Source organism: Erpetoichthys calabaricus, chromosome 12, assembly GCF_900747795.2.
Source record: "Erpetoichthys calabaricus chromosome 12, fErpCal1.3, whole genome shotgun sequence".
Classification (NCBI taxonomy): domain Eukaryota; kingdom Metazoa; phylum Chordata; class Cladistia; order Polypteriformes; family Polypteridae; genus Erpetoichthys; species Erpetoichthys calabaricus.
Genome location: NC_041405.2, coordinates 13,869,977 through 13,884,278, shown reverse-complemented (window position 1 = coordinate 13,884,278; position 14,302 = coordinate 13,869,977). Strand labels below are relative to the sequence as shown.

Sequence of the window (14,302 nt, the reverse complement as noted above, 5' to 3'; positions counted from 1 at the left end):
TACAAAACATCAATCATTGCATTTTAAAATATAACTACGAATGCTAAATACGGTCAAGGTGCAATAATTACATCTGGGTCAGATGAAAAATAATTTACAGGCAAATGATGCAGTTACAATATTAACAATTAATGAGTTTTAGCAAATATAAATCATAATGAACGACCCTAGCTGATTTTCTTTTGCTATATTTCTCATGATAATCACCTATAGGCTCATCCACATTATGCACAGCTTCAAATAAAATTCTAATATTTAGATGCAGCCCGGGCAGGCTGAAGGGCACCAAATAAGGACCGTCGACCCAGTGGGCTACAACTGCCGGAAATTCATCAGCAGTGCCCGTGTTTGCAAGTTGGCATACTTTTATAAATGTGCCAAATAAACTGTTCACATTTGTCTTTGTGCAAAAGGACTTTTAGTCCATTTTCACTCGTGTAGGATATTTAGAAATAGTAATAATTAAAACAAAAATCACTGTGGCAAAAAACAATTATACCAAAAATCAACTACTGTGCCAAAAATCAATTACTGTGCTCTGTAGAACAATTAAGAGTTCACAGAACTTGGTACTTCTGACCATTCTACGATTCACCTTATTCCTACTTACAAATAAAAACTGAAAACTGTAAAGCCGGTCAATAGAACAGTTAGAAAGTGGACCAGTGAGACAACAGATGAGCTTCAGGACGGCTTTGCCTGTACAGACCAGAGTGACTTCAAAACTGCCATCTCCAACATACACTCGTACTCCTGATGCTGTAACTTCCCATATTGGTTTTTGTGAAGATGTTTGCATTCCAATAAAAACAACTGATGTTTAACAAACGTTAAGACTTAGTTCACCCCATAGCTCAGAGGACTATGCCAGGAACAAGACTTTGCTTTCAGATCTGGCAACTATAGAAAAGCCATGTACATCTTGGAGAGGGCATTAAAGGTGCTGAAAGACAGCATTCGGATAACTGAAAATGGCAGCAAATCAGTCTGGAGAGTCCTTTAACAGGTCACAAACTGCAAGAAACAAAACTGGCTAGTTATTTTAAATGAGCTGTAAAACTGATTTAACTAAGACAATGGGACATAAATCAGCCCTATGGTCTGTTACTACTCTACACACCCCTCTTCTCAGCTTCCCTCTCCTGTCTTTACTGCAAAAAGTTGTCTGTAGTTTATTGCAAAAGCAAAATATTAAAAATAAAATACCTGCAGGCCCAGCCCTTATTTCCCCCTCCACACTTGGGCACTGCAGACCAGTTGTCTACAGAATTGGCAGACATTTTCAACCATTCTGTTTCTGCCTGCTTCAACATCTCCACCATCACTCCAGTAACAAACCACAAAGGTCACAAGCCTAAAGGTCTACAGACCAGGAGCCTCTGTGGTAGTGAAGACTTTTGAATGCGTTGTTCTGACGTACATCAAGATTGCTAAAAAAAAAAAAAAAAAGACTTCCTGGACCCTTTTCAGTTTGCATACAGAGCCCACCTGTGAGGATGAGGCAGTGAATTGAGGTCCAAGCTTTACTTGCCACCACCTTGACAAGCCAGGAGCAGATGTGAGGATCACATTTGTGGACTTTAGCTCTGCTATCAATATAAATCGTCCCAGAGCTCCTAGATAAGAAACTCACCCAGTTCAACCTGCTGTTGGATCACAGTCTTCTACAGATAGGAAACAGTAGGCAAGGTGGGCCGCACACACATATCTGACCCATTAACCCCCAAGTCCTTTCCCCCCACTACTCTTCTCACTTTATACAATGGACTGAATCTCTGGCAATTAGTCTGTCAGACTTCATACATTTGCACAGGACATCACACTAATTGTGCAGTCCCAAAACCTCCAAGTAGGACAATAGCACAAATTATTAAAAATCATCAGAGAATGTTCTTTTTTGCATCAGCCAAGGAATTTTGGGGTAAAATGTCAAACTTGGGATCATCCTAGAAACTAGCTATAAAACCTGAACTGTAAAGTGACTTTGTAAGCTTTAAATACTCTGCCATCTCAATTCAAAGGGTTAATGAGTCAATAAAACCTCCAATATCCTCTAGTATTTAAAAACCTACACTTAATTTGCAAAGCTACTGCCCTAATATTACTGCTTCAACAAAAAACATCTATATCTATTTATCTATATATAGACATAGACACACTGGCAAAATAGGGGAAAAAACATTTTCTGACTTGAATCAGATGGCTCTTAATGGGGAGTAGGAACATGTCCAATTTGTTAGAATAGTTGAGGTAAAAGAAGAACAGGTTTGTTTTGGAGCATTTTTATTGTTAAATTCCGAGTAGCAGAAGACAGAAAAATCCAACACCACTCCAGCCAATCATCGGCTCTAAGCAGTCTCCTCTTTGGCAATACGGTCTTTCTTGAGTGGTCCCTGTAGACAAAAAGAAATAGGTCAGATGCTTCAAAGTGTTCAGCTTTACTCAGTGCCGAGATTCAAAACTGCTCAACATACAACAGTCAAATCATTACAAATGAGGAGCACAAAGTACAATAGTCCAAAAACCACACACAACTGTACACAAAGTGAATCTAATGACACATTCACAAATAAAGATTCATACATCAACTAAATGTGACAGTGGAGAGGTGGGGCTGGCTGTGTAATAGTACCTATACAATGCCTCAGCAAGAAGTAATTCAAACTAAAAAAAATGCAATTGTTCTTTTCAACAAAATCCTACTTGATAAAAGGATGAGAGTGGGTTCATCTCCATCCAGATGCTACATGTCTATCATTCCAAAAGAAGCTGCTATCAAACATTTTGTAATGAAACGCATTGCATTTGTCATTCCAATAGCTGGCACATCACAAACATTAACACTGCTTTTATGAACTCCATTCCAAATGGCATACAACAGAGACATGTACATTACATAATACCCTGCAAATGCTGCCAATACTGAAGGGGCCAGAAGTACTAAAATGCATTACCACATTTGGTTATTTGTTGCTGCTCGGTTTTGACAAGCACACTCACAGATTTTGCAGGCAAGGAAGACAGAAGTTTCAATGTAGTGTTACTCCCTAACCACGGCGTCAGAGTGAAACGTGTTGCATTTAATAGAAAATACAGAGATAATAATTTCATTGTACATGTGACAATAAGCCTAAAAACCTATAAAAGGTACTGTAGCGTTTTCAAAGTCTCAGGACTCAGAGTGGCACCATACCGAAACATATTTAAAAGCTTTGATCAGTTATCAAAATGACTATACAATGTCTCTGGAGAGACATAACTACTGATAGAGAGCTTTCCAAATGCTTAATAGAAAAAGCCCAGAACCAGAGCAAGATATTAATTCACCAAGCTCTAAATGTTTGCACAACCTTGTCTCTATATGGTACATACACCCAACATGCTACATGGTAAGTTTACCATGAACTCAAGGCACCTGACCACACACCTTAAGAAATGAGCAATGCACTTTGATGCCGCAGCAGAGTCTTTACACAAACAGAAGTTTCAATAACAGTGATGAAGGAATAAACCAAACAAGAATATCTTGGCAGATGGTGAATGCACCTTTGCCTACTGAGCAGAAAAGGCCAATGTGACTGGGGCAAGCAGCAGCAGCCTGGCATCCTATTTTTAAATGCTGCTGCTGACTCATCAGAATTGCCTGGGACTTGCCCTCAGGAAAGGCTGCTAAGCTGGAATCAAACTGAAGTTTCCCTCCCTCCAGGCACCTGTCAAAATAGACTTGCTATTCCTGAAGATGTGGGCCTGCTTACCAGGATTACTGGAGCTTCTAAATTTACGTTTCTTATACAGACAGACACAGATTTGAAGGTGGGAGGGGGAGGAATCTTGAACATCAAGATGTAGGAATAAAGATGCTACTCAAGAGCTATCAAACTGTACCATGTTTTCATGTGCAAGCCAAAATAAACCGTTAGAGGATGATAACGGACAATAAGGATTCTCACCATGAATGCTTTCTTTTCTTCGATAGTCTGGAAGCGACCATGTCCAAACTTGGAGGTGGTATCAATGAATTTCAGGTCAATCTTCTCCATTGCACGACGGCTTGTCTGCACCAGTAAAGACTGGATATTAAAAAAAAAAAAAAAGTTTTATTTAGGGGGCTGGTAGCTATTGCTATTTTGTATTCACAATACACAGGAATCATTTCTGACACTTTTATTGTACCTTTTAAAAGGGCAGTAAATGAGAAACTAAACAGTCTTGTCAAAATTTAATAATTCACAATGAGTACTGAACAGGTTATTGATATTCCAGTGGCTGACCCTACCTAACCAGGACTTTAATTCGAAGCTTATCTGATTACCTTGCGCAGAGTCAGCACCCTTTTCTTGGTACCAACAACACAGCCCTTCAGCATGACAAAGTCATTCTTCACCTCACCATAATGCACAAAGCCACCCTAAGACAAAAATAAATAAATGTTAAGAGCTGGGTAACATGAATTGCCAAACATACTAGAATATAAACTAGTCAAGCATTGCAGAATGTGTTATTTACTGCAAAAAATGATAAATTTGAAGGTAATCATTAGCAATGGCAATTTTGAGTAACAGTAAGTTGCAAGCAACTTTACACAGCTGCAGTGGAATACTCACAAATTCATTTCAGTTCTCATGGTTGTTAAAGGATACAGAAAAACTATATTTCAAGTGCTACTTAAACCTAAACTAGTAATTTAATGATTCAGTTTGGACTAGTTAATTAGATCAAGCACTAATAATACAGTATATTTTCTCTATAACCTCATCTTTAATCTTAAACGTGCAAAAGCCACCGAGGACTCCAACATTATTATGTCAGATATGTAAAAACATATTTTGAAAGTCAGTGAGTCTAACATGTTAGGCCTGTTCCAGAGCCAGCAGTGGTAAGCAACATAAAAGACCCAGTAAAACCAACGAATGTTCTTGTGGTACTGTGTGTATACAGAAAGGCAGAATGCAGTTGCCATATGGTTATGCAATGTCTGCAGACAAAAACTAAACCGAATTCTATAATTAAGCAGCTTTAGGTCTAAATATCTTTGTGGAGTGCATTATGAATTCTATCCCCATCATTGCTTTCTTTGTAAAGCAGTCCACAATAAACTCATTAGGAAGTGTTAAAAATATACAGAATGGAAAGTCAGTGATTTACAAAAGGCAGAGTTTGTTGTTTTGTAAGATAACAAGCCCTCCAAGTAATGAGCACTTCTTACTTTGGACAGCTTGACACTTTCATCTTGTGCTTCCACACAATTGACTTACACATAACCATCAAAATGCAAATAGTATGTACAATTTGGTACGATTCTGCAAATTGCTGTACTTAACACTGTTTCATATACAGCATTACATCTGCCTGAAGGTTCCAGATTTGATTACAGACCACTTGTCTACAGTGTTCCATTTGAACAAACACACTGCTGAAAATGGCTATACATTGGTGACACTCTAGATCAGGGGTATCGAACTCCAGTCCTGGAGGGCCGCAGTGGCTGCAGGTTTTCATTCTAACCATCTTCTTCATTAGTGATCAGTTTTTGCTGCTAATTAACTTCTTTTGCCTATGTTTTAATTAACTTGACTCAGACCCCTTAGTTCTTTCTTTTTCCTTAATGAGGAGCCAAACAATAATGAGACACAAAACAAGCTGCCACATCACCAGCTAACCACATTATCTGAACATAAAGAAAGGTGATGGTCTCAGTAAGGTTGATCTCTCAGGTCACCAAAACATATAGATAGATAGATAGATAGATATCGACGGTGTTCTTCGAAAAAACAGAAAATCAACAGTTTTGGAAATGTCTGCTGTGGCAGAATGAGAGCAGCAACAAGCTGTGGAATTAAATAACTGGTTTAATTAACAGCAAGAATTGGCTTCTCATTAAGAAGTTGGAGTTTGAAGCCCCAGTTTAGCTGGTCATCTGTTGGTTTGTTTCACTTCTCATTTCTGGTTGGCTGCCATTTAATAAAGTAGTGAATCAATTCAGAGGACTGAATCCTTAAAATATCCATCCTGGATGTTGTGCTTTTTAACATTCTATCCACAACACTTTTAATATTTTAGGCCAAGCTGTTTCTCAGAAGGAAGGCAGCATGGAATATTTCCTCATGCATTATCAGGCACCACTAACAGGTGCAACATTCCTTTCCCTCATCATAGAAACAACAATTTCACAAAAAAATATCTAAATGCTTTTTTTCCCCCCACCTCAGAAACTTACCAATGGGTTGATGCTTTTGTTTGAAAGATCATATTCAGTGGAGGCATTATTCTTCACCAGTTTTCCATCCTTGGTATGATACCCTGCGCCAATTTTGTAAATCTAAAGAAAAAAAGAAAAAAAAAAAAAAAAAAAGATTGTTTTATAGCAAAGATGATTTGTGTGATCCATGCAAAGACAGCAAGTTACTGGTTAATATGTGGTAGTTTACCCAAGTGTCCAGGACCCATTAACACTGAATCAGAACAGCGGAACACAAGGCTTATTTCTAACTGGAGACACAGGAGAATCCAAAGATTAAACAATGACTTTAACGCAGAATCCAGTGAATCCCTTCATACCTACCCATGTACATGTTATACATCCCTAATCTAAGCTAACCTTTTCCACTGTTAATGCCCAGATGTTAAATGGACAACCTTGTGCTAAATCTTCAGTCTTTTTGTGTAAAAGGAATGAAGCTCAAAATACAATTTCCTAAAACATGAAAATCTGCCTCGAGACCACTTAAAAGTGTTATGTTACCTCAAGATTGTAGTTATTTTTAGATTGTAGACATATCTAAACTATATTTGCAGAGGCTTTAAAAGCATGCAGCATTTACTCTGCTTTCAAAATACTTCTTGTGTAACTCAAATGTTATGGTAATATAGAAACAGAGTTTAAGGGTACCTCCAGCAGACCTACAAATTGAAAATGGCCAAATCCCCTCCCCCCATGGGATTAATAAAGTTTACGTAATCTGTTCAAAATGAAACCTTCAGCATCAAGAAATGTACATAAAGACTGCTGACAAATGAGCAATTCAAAGTAGAAGAAAGAATGAAGCAGTAGTTTCTCAGAAGGAAGGCAGCATGGAATGACTCATCAGATTGATCAGGCGCCATGCCTGGCGCATCATTCCATGGAATCATCACAGAAACCACTCTCCCCATATATCAGTCTTTCAAATCCTACCGCTAGCCTTCCAACCAAAGATCTTTTTACTCATCCACTAACATTTGACTTTGAGGAAACGGAATACTCTAGGCAAAGTAAACCCTTCCTAGTTATGTTAATTAAATCAAGGCTTTTTTTTTAAAAATTCTCAGTCTGACTACAAAAGTGTATGGCTACTTTAACTAGAGTTAAAGCTTTACACTACTAGTACAAAAACAGCAGAACTGGCAAAAACACCCAAGTCATCTTAAGGTCAATGATTGCTTCATAATGTGATAACTAAACTGCCTAGTTCATTTAAAGACTGAAGTATTTTTTCACTCTGCTATAATTTAAAGAGCAACAAAAAAACAAAGTCAAACATGCGTAATATAATCTCACAAACTGCTGCACTTTCCAACTACCTATCTGAAAAACTGGCTCTGTAATATGTCTCTTTATAGCTTACTAATTATAAAAATAGTTAGAAAAGGCACAAGTGAAAGTCAAGTTTACTACACAGATAAAACCACTATGGATACGAATTCAATAGGATATAAATGAAACAATGGCTTAAATATCACTTCAATCGAGTATTGGAATTACTTTTGATATATTATACTATATAAAAATATGAAATATAGTAATTATATATACATACACACACTAATATTATATGAATATACTAATAAAATACAAGTGCCAAAATAGTCAATTTTTGAGCAGACTTTACTTCCACTAAGCCAGCACCATGTTTAGGCAGGTAGGTTTCATTACAAGTGATGCTTTGCCACAGAGTGTAATGTCTCTTTTGGATGAGTCCTGCACTATTCACTCACTAAATTGCCATATATGTAGGAAAAACTTTATATTGGGAAAAAAAAAAAACCTCTCTCACAAATTTAACAAAGTACTCCATAAAAATACTGAAATGCCTTCCAGAAATATGAACATAGCCATTATTAAAACTATGTGCAAACACATTAGACAAAGGTATACTGAAAAGTACTTGCAACAAAAATGTATTTGGTTCTCTCAAGAGTGAAGAGGCTCTAAAATTAACTCATGTGAAAGGGTACCAGGTGGGCTCCCACCGTTTTTCTCAGGTACTTACCTTCTTGTTGATCTCTGTGCGGTGGTGGTATCCCTTCTGACCGGCACGGGCCACTGAGAAAGCCACACGAGCAGGATGCCAGGCTCCTATGCAAGCCACTTTCCTCAAGCCTCTGTGAGTCTTACGGGGCAGCTTCTTGGTGTGCCAACGGCTAGTGACACCTGAGGGAGAATTTGCAGACTTTCAGCTGTTTGGTTATATCTCATTACGTTATGCAGCATTTATGGCCGTAATTAATGTATTACATCTGGGAAAAGTGCAGTGGTCTAATTTACTCCAAGGGCAAGGGTGCTCACAGTCAAAATCCGAAAGTTCCACACTCACAATGTAAAAATAAGAATTGGGGTAGATTAGTATAAAGTCATCAACAAAAATGCTAAATGTGTCCATTTTTTGTGCTCATTTTGTTACCTTTTAATTGAATGCAAGAGACTTTCATGACTCTCAATCAATTAGAACCTTAATTAATCACCAACCTTAATTACAAAGGGAAATATTCTTATTAATTTTATTAAGTTTAAAAATCCTACCACTACTTTCTCTATTAAAATACCAAGTTTGGATACCTGAAAGCTAGCTGATAAACACCTATACAAGATAAAGGAAGCAAAGCTTGTCTGCAAAAAGATTACATGAAAGAACTTCAATCTTGAGAAATTCATAGCTTGGTACGCTTAGAAAAACAAGGATGGTGCATTTATCTGTTTTAAATTTTAAAAAGCAACTCTAGTTCACATATAGATCAATCCTCGACATTTGTGTGTTCAACCATTCACACAATATACTTTTTATTTTCGTATTGGGAACCATGCAGATTCAGATTTTGAGGCTGTGCGGAGCAGAAAAAAAAAATGATTTGGGGTGCGGCTAGTATCCTGCTAGGGCACTTCACTGGTTTTCTTCATCTTACCGCTGTAAAGTATACAGCTCCCCATGTGTTTGTTGCAGAAAAGGGTGTTTTGAGAAAGATCAACTTTTGGTGGTTGTGGAAATTTAACCCATTTCCCCTAAATTCAATGAGTTAACTCTCACAGTTTTCTATTAACATTACCACCACAGACATTAATGACTGACTGTATATAGTATTGTGAGGAAATCTCCTATGTACATTGAAAATGTCATTTAGAGTAAGTTATATCAAAATCGTTGGCAATTAACAGGGCTTTATAATTTTAATAAATAATTATTGGGCAGCACAGTAGTTTTTACTGCTGCAGCCCAGTTCTAGAGTTAAGCATTCGAATGCTCGCCCTTATATACTGCTTGAGGAAGCCTGCACTCTCTCCTTAACTTTACGTGAGTTTTGTTAGGAAGCACAGTCCTTTTCCCATAACTTAAGCAGTTTTAGTTTATTTATGACTAAATTGCCTGATATAAGTGAGTTTTGGAAGTGTGAAATGAGTGAGCCTTGCAACCAACTGGTATCCTGTTCATAACTGGTTTCCACTCCACCTGATGGGCCCCTGAACAGTCGTCTATTAGAACATGCTTGGAGGAATAAAAATACATATTTCTTTTACATACAAGAGCTTACAAATATTATTCACTATCCTTACTAGATATATTCTGTACAGGTTCTTTACATATACATATATAGGAGTCAAAACGTTAGTATTTCAATTTAGATTTTGCGGTTACAGAATTCTTCTGAATGGGAGCAAAATAACTATTTCAAGAGATACGGTCTAGTTTTCAAGGTCATGTCATGAGCAATTGATAGAAATTCTACAATCAAAAGCAACCTTACAAATGATCAAACTTGCTGCAACACACTTCAGGCAAACATCAGACATTATCATTATATATATATATATATTTCTCACCTTTGTATCCTTTGCCCTTGGTGACCCCAATAACATCAATCATCTCATCTTGCCCAAAGACAGTAGAGATAGCCACAGACTGCTCTAGCTTCTCACGGGCCCAGTCCACCTTTTCAGCTATGGTGCCACCATTTACTTGAATCTCCATCAGATGTGATTTCTTTTGGCGGAGTGGCAACAGGCGCATCTACAACACAAGCTAAGAGTTAACTTGCCAATATGCTACAAGTGTTACCCCAATAATTGGACACAAACAACTGGTCATGTGAACTTTAAAGAAAAAGTCAAATATTTTGAAAGCCACCATTACAACAAAAAGTTTCCTATTTGGAGAACAAAAAAAAAAAAAGTTATACCAAAGGAAGTTACTAACCTGTGTGTGGGCAATAACCCTGATGACCTGGCAATACTTCTTAATGGAGGCAAAGTCCTTCTCCAGCTGCTTCTTGCCCTCCTCATCCTGCCACTTTTTGCAATACTTGGTGAAAGCCTTCTTCTTGGACTTGTACCTTCAGGATGGCCAGTAGACAATGAACAAAAAGAAAGAGGGAAGGGAAGGACCGACCAGCATGAGCCTTCGTTACACACTGCCAGTAAAGCAGGGCAAGAGGAAGGGTTCATGGAGAGCAAAAAAGGCCGATTCCTTTAGGTGAACTGGCTCATAGCACGGCTTCTAAGGAGCCCTTTCCACCGGCTAGCGGAGCCTGGAGCTCATCTGAGAGCAGCAGAGAGTAAGCTGCTCCCGAGCGGAGCTGCCACAAAGACGGCACCCAACAATTAGTAACAGGTAGTGAATGACAAATTAAAAAAACATGAAGGTGAAGAGGCTCCATTCACTCTGCCAAGGCCTCAGTACATTTAGAAGTGCAAAACTAACAATTATTGGCTTTCATGATCTAAGCATTGATTAGCAAACAACAATAAAAAATAAATTACTAATTACAAAAGTGGATTCTGCTGGTTTGTTATGCGTAAGATGAAAACATTCAATTTAAAGAGCCATACATATATATATATATATATATATATATATATATATATATATATATATACACACACACACACACACACACAATCTACAACACCAACAATATGCATCACTCATCTACTGAGGCCTTCTGGGTTTTTTTATTAATTAATTTTTTAGTAATCTCTAACCAGCTATCAAGAGTTTGAACTCACCAGTTCTTGTAAAAGCGACGCTTGCACTCATCACTGATGTGCTCAGCAAAGATGGTCTTGAAACTGCGTAGACCACGAGGGGTTTCCACATATGCTGTTAGTCCCACAATCACCATGGGAGGAGTCTCTACAACTGTCACTGCTTCAACCACCTCCTTTTTATTCACCTCTGAAAAAGAAAAAAAAATGTCAAAAATGCAAGTATCCCTCTGAACAAAAGTTCAAACTGTTAGCATTTAGTGAAGTAAAGCTGCACTGAAATGCTGCTATAGATTAAGACACCACAAGGACAAAGTAAGAAAACTACAATCAGCACTCGACATTCAGCAAAGACATCCAAAAGGATGTTCTATTAAGTCCGCCCGTCGAGATGTTATCATCACATGTAGTATTTAGAACGGTCACTAGCCATATATTGCATTTCATCGTTGTAACAGTCAATAGCTTGAGAGCAAGTCTGTCCTCCAAAAAGTGAATGACGACACAGCCTATGCTCTAAACATGAGTTTATGGGAAATGTTAATGTAGGTAGCTGTACCTTTGTGTTTACCCTTAAACAAACATGGCAAGTACATATTACACCGTAAACATTTGTGTACAGCCATACATTCAAACAGAAATCTGTATTGCTGTTATAGTGGCTGATATTAGCAAACCTGGCTTGTCAAAATGTAAAAATGAAGGCTCGCATGTACAACTTCCACCTTTGTGGACTATTGCCTACCCTCGCCAGGACCTAATTTTGCAGGATCAAGTCATTACATAAAACATTTCTCAAATCTAACCTTGAAGAAGCAGTACAACTAATCGTTAAACTTACTTGAGCCAGGCCTGTCGACTTCACGCACAACGTGTGTCATTCCTGCTTTGTAACCCAAAAAGGCAGTCAGGTGAATGGGTTTGCTGGGGTCATCCTTTGGGAAGCTCTTGACCTTTCCACGATGACGCCTACTCCTCTTGCGGGGCAAGAAGCCCAAAGAGCCATGTCGGGGAGCTGAAAATTTACGGTGCGACTGTCGAAAAGAATAAAAAAAGTTAGAAAAAGATTCACAAGCCTAAAGTTTACAGCAGTGCGTTAAAAATTGAGGGTAGGCCTTTTTCCATTTTAAATCCCCAAGGTTATCTTGTACATTTTCTCAAAAGAAAATGAACCAAATTGTACATTAAGACTACAGTCAGTACTCGACATTCAGCAGAGACCACCAAAAGGCAGCCTACTCTGTCCGCCCGTCGAGAATCTCATCATTTGTAGCCAAGACCCTTACACTAATGCACAATTTAATCACAAACTGACAAGGCTGCCAGGATTCATAACCTCTTCAACGGATACTTGTCCGATATCAGGCATTCACAAAAAGTGTGAAATAGCTACTAACATTGAGTGTGGTTAACATAAGGCAAGCACTTCAGTTAAGTCAATTTCTGTGGATAACAGTTATAAAAGCACATGTAAAAATGCACTCAAGGCAAAACAACCAAAAATCATATCAAGCTTGTTTTAAGTAAAGAGATTTTTTGTTACTTCAAGAGATGAAGGCTGACAAGTTTTAAGATCACAGGTACAATATGCATGGAGACATTAAAACTCACCATGTGAAAATTAACAAAACTGTACACTCATGGTAAGAAACCCAAAATACATCAATAAATACTTCATCAATACAGGAGAACAGCAAAAAATTGGAGTTAAGTAGATAAAACCACACACAAAAGCACACAACGATGTTACAGAATTGCAAGTTGCTATATTGGATATTTCACACCTCACCAAACATGCTTTACATTTACACGTCATTCACCTAATAAATGTAGAAACAATTTACAGCCTTAAATATAAGTAGCAAAGTCTTAAACACTCCATATTGCAATTTTATAAGGTGTGAAAATTTGCCTAAAAGAGAAAACGGATGCGTGCAAGTGAACCTATCCCACAGTCCAAAGGTGCCCACTGCAGGGTTAGTTTCCAGCCTGTACACGAGGTCACAACTGATGCCATTCTGTGCGTCCCCCAACATGTGCGCCAGAGGTGCTTATTAGTGCTCATCGGCATTTCCCACCATGCACTGCGCGCAACTTTACAAACCTTCATTTACAGCATGGCAGCAGAATATTCACTTTTTAATTATCCAATTATGTTTATTGCAAACATTCGCCGCTTCGATTACAGCCTTACATTTAATATGCGCGTTTAAGGCGGAGACCTACACAGAACCTTGGTCATTTGTAAAGGCGGCCTCGGGTATGTATTGACCACTTCGATAATTACTTAAATACAAGTTATGAACTCATCACTAATATTTAAACACGCTAAGAAACAAGTCAGCAGGTGTCCAACAAAGTCATTTTAAACTCTTTTTAAAAAACGAAATGACATCTAATAACGTTGATTAGATTCCTTATCAAATCGATATTTAAAATAATTTATGAATCGTGACATTTAATTTGCTTTCCTTCTAAAGATCTGTTGGATTCATTGGCGTCAATACTGCCCTGTACACCACATTTTGACTGCCAGGTATCGCTGACTAAACCTGTGACGGCCTTCCACCACTCACTTCATGAAAGGGGATAAAATCTAATATTTACACTTGCTGAGGAGCCTCAATATACAAAAGACAAGTTTAAACATCTCCCTTGATATGTGCAAAAATTGCTATACATGGAGCAGAGGACGGATGGCTGTGATATTGCAACGTTATACCAAACACGCCGGTTTCACATTCAGCTCTCACTCACCATTTTGTGTCCCCTCCGACCTGAAAGAGAACGGCGTCATGGCGTCTGACGCTTTTATATGCGCACGTCGCACGTATATCCGTCATGACTAAAGTCCCGCCTTTCACGCTACTAACCAGTCTGCCGCTATGAAATCATTGCACTTCTGATCGGGTATAGGATGAAAAGGGCGTTCGAAGTCGAGTTGGCACCGAAATAACCGAATTAATAAATAAGCCATCATATCAAAGAACTAATAATGCATTTTTTTTCTGTACGTGTTTATTCAGAACTAGGAGAAGGGCAATAACCGAGTCGGGATTTGTCGGCAAA

General features: G+C 38.1%; 1 protein-coding gene and 2 non-coding genes across 3 annotated transcripts; all 3 read right to left on the bottom strand.

Annotated features, from left to right (window-relative positions):
- Positions 1-2,266: 2,266 nt before the first annotated feature.
- Positions 2,267-14,057, bottom strand: rpl3 (ribosomal protein L3). The gene is made up of 10 exons (XM_028815127.1): positions 13,991-14,057; positions 12,075-12,267; positions 11,255-11,423; positions 10,446-10,581; positions 10,073-10,259; positions 8,250-8,410; positions 6,218-6,319; positions 4,313-4,408; positions 3,951-4,070; positions 2,267-2,393 (listed from the first exon to the last, which is right to left on the bottom strand). Exons 1-10 carry the CDS (start codon positions 13,991-13,993, stop codon positions 2,349-2,351), a joined length of 1,212 nt encoding a protein of 403 aa, XP_028670960.1. The 5' UTR covers positions 13,994-14,057; the 3' UTR covers positions 2,267-2,348.
- On the bottom strand, positions 6,067-6,162 carry LOC114663301 (small nucleolar RNA U83B). The gene has a single exon (XR_003718115.1). It is a non-coding gene; the product is annotated as a small nucleolar RNA U83B (small nucleolar RNA).
- Positions 7,049-7,142, bottom strand: LOC114663300 (small nucleolar RNA U83B). The gene has a single exon (XR_003718114.1). It is a non-coding gene; the product is annotated as a small nucleolar RNA U83B (small nucleolar RNA).
- Positions 14,058-14,302: the final 245 nt, after the last annotated feature.

What these genes read in the sequence shown, in the direction of transcription:
- rpl3 (XM_028815127.1), bottom strand. An exon ending in AGTCGACAGGCCTGGCTCAA is followed by an intron (nt 11,424 to 12,074) that starts GTAAGTTTAACG and finishes TTTCTTTTTCAG; the next exon opens with AGGTGAATAAAAAGGAGGTG. An exon ending in GCACAGAGATCAACAAGAAG is followed by an intron (nt 6,320 to 8,249) that starts GTAAGTACCTGA and finishes TTTTTTCTTTAG; the next exon opens with ATTTACAAAATTGGCGCAGG.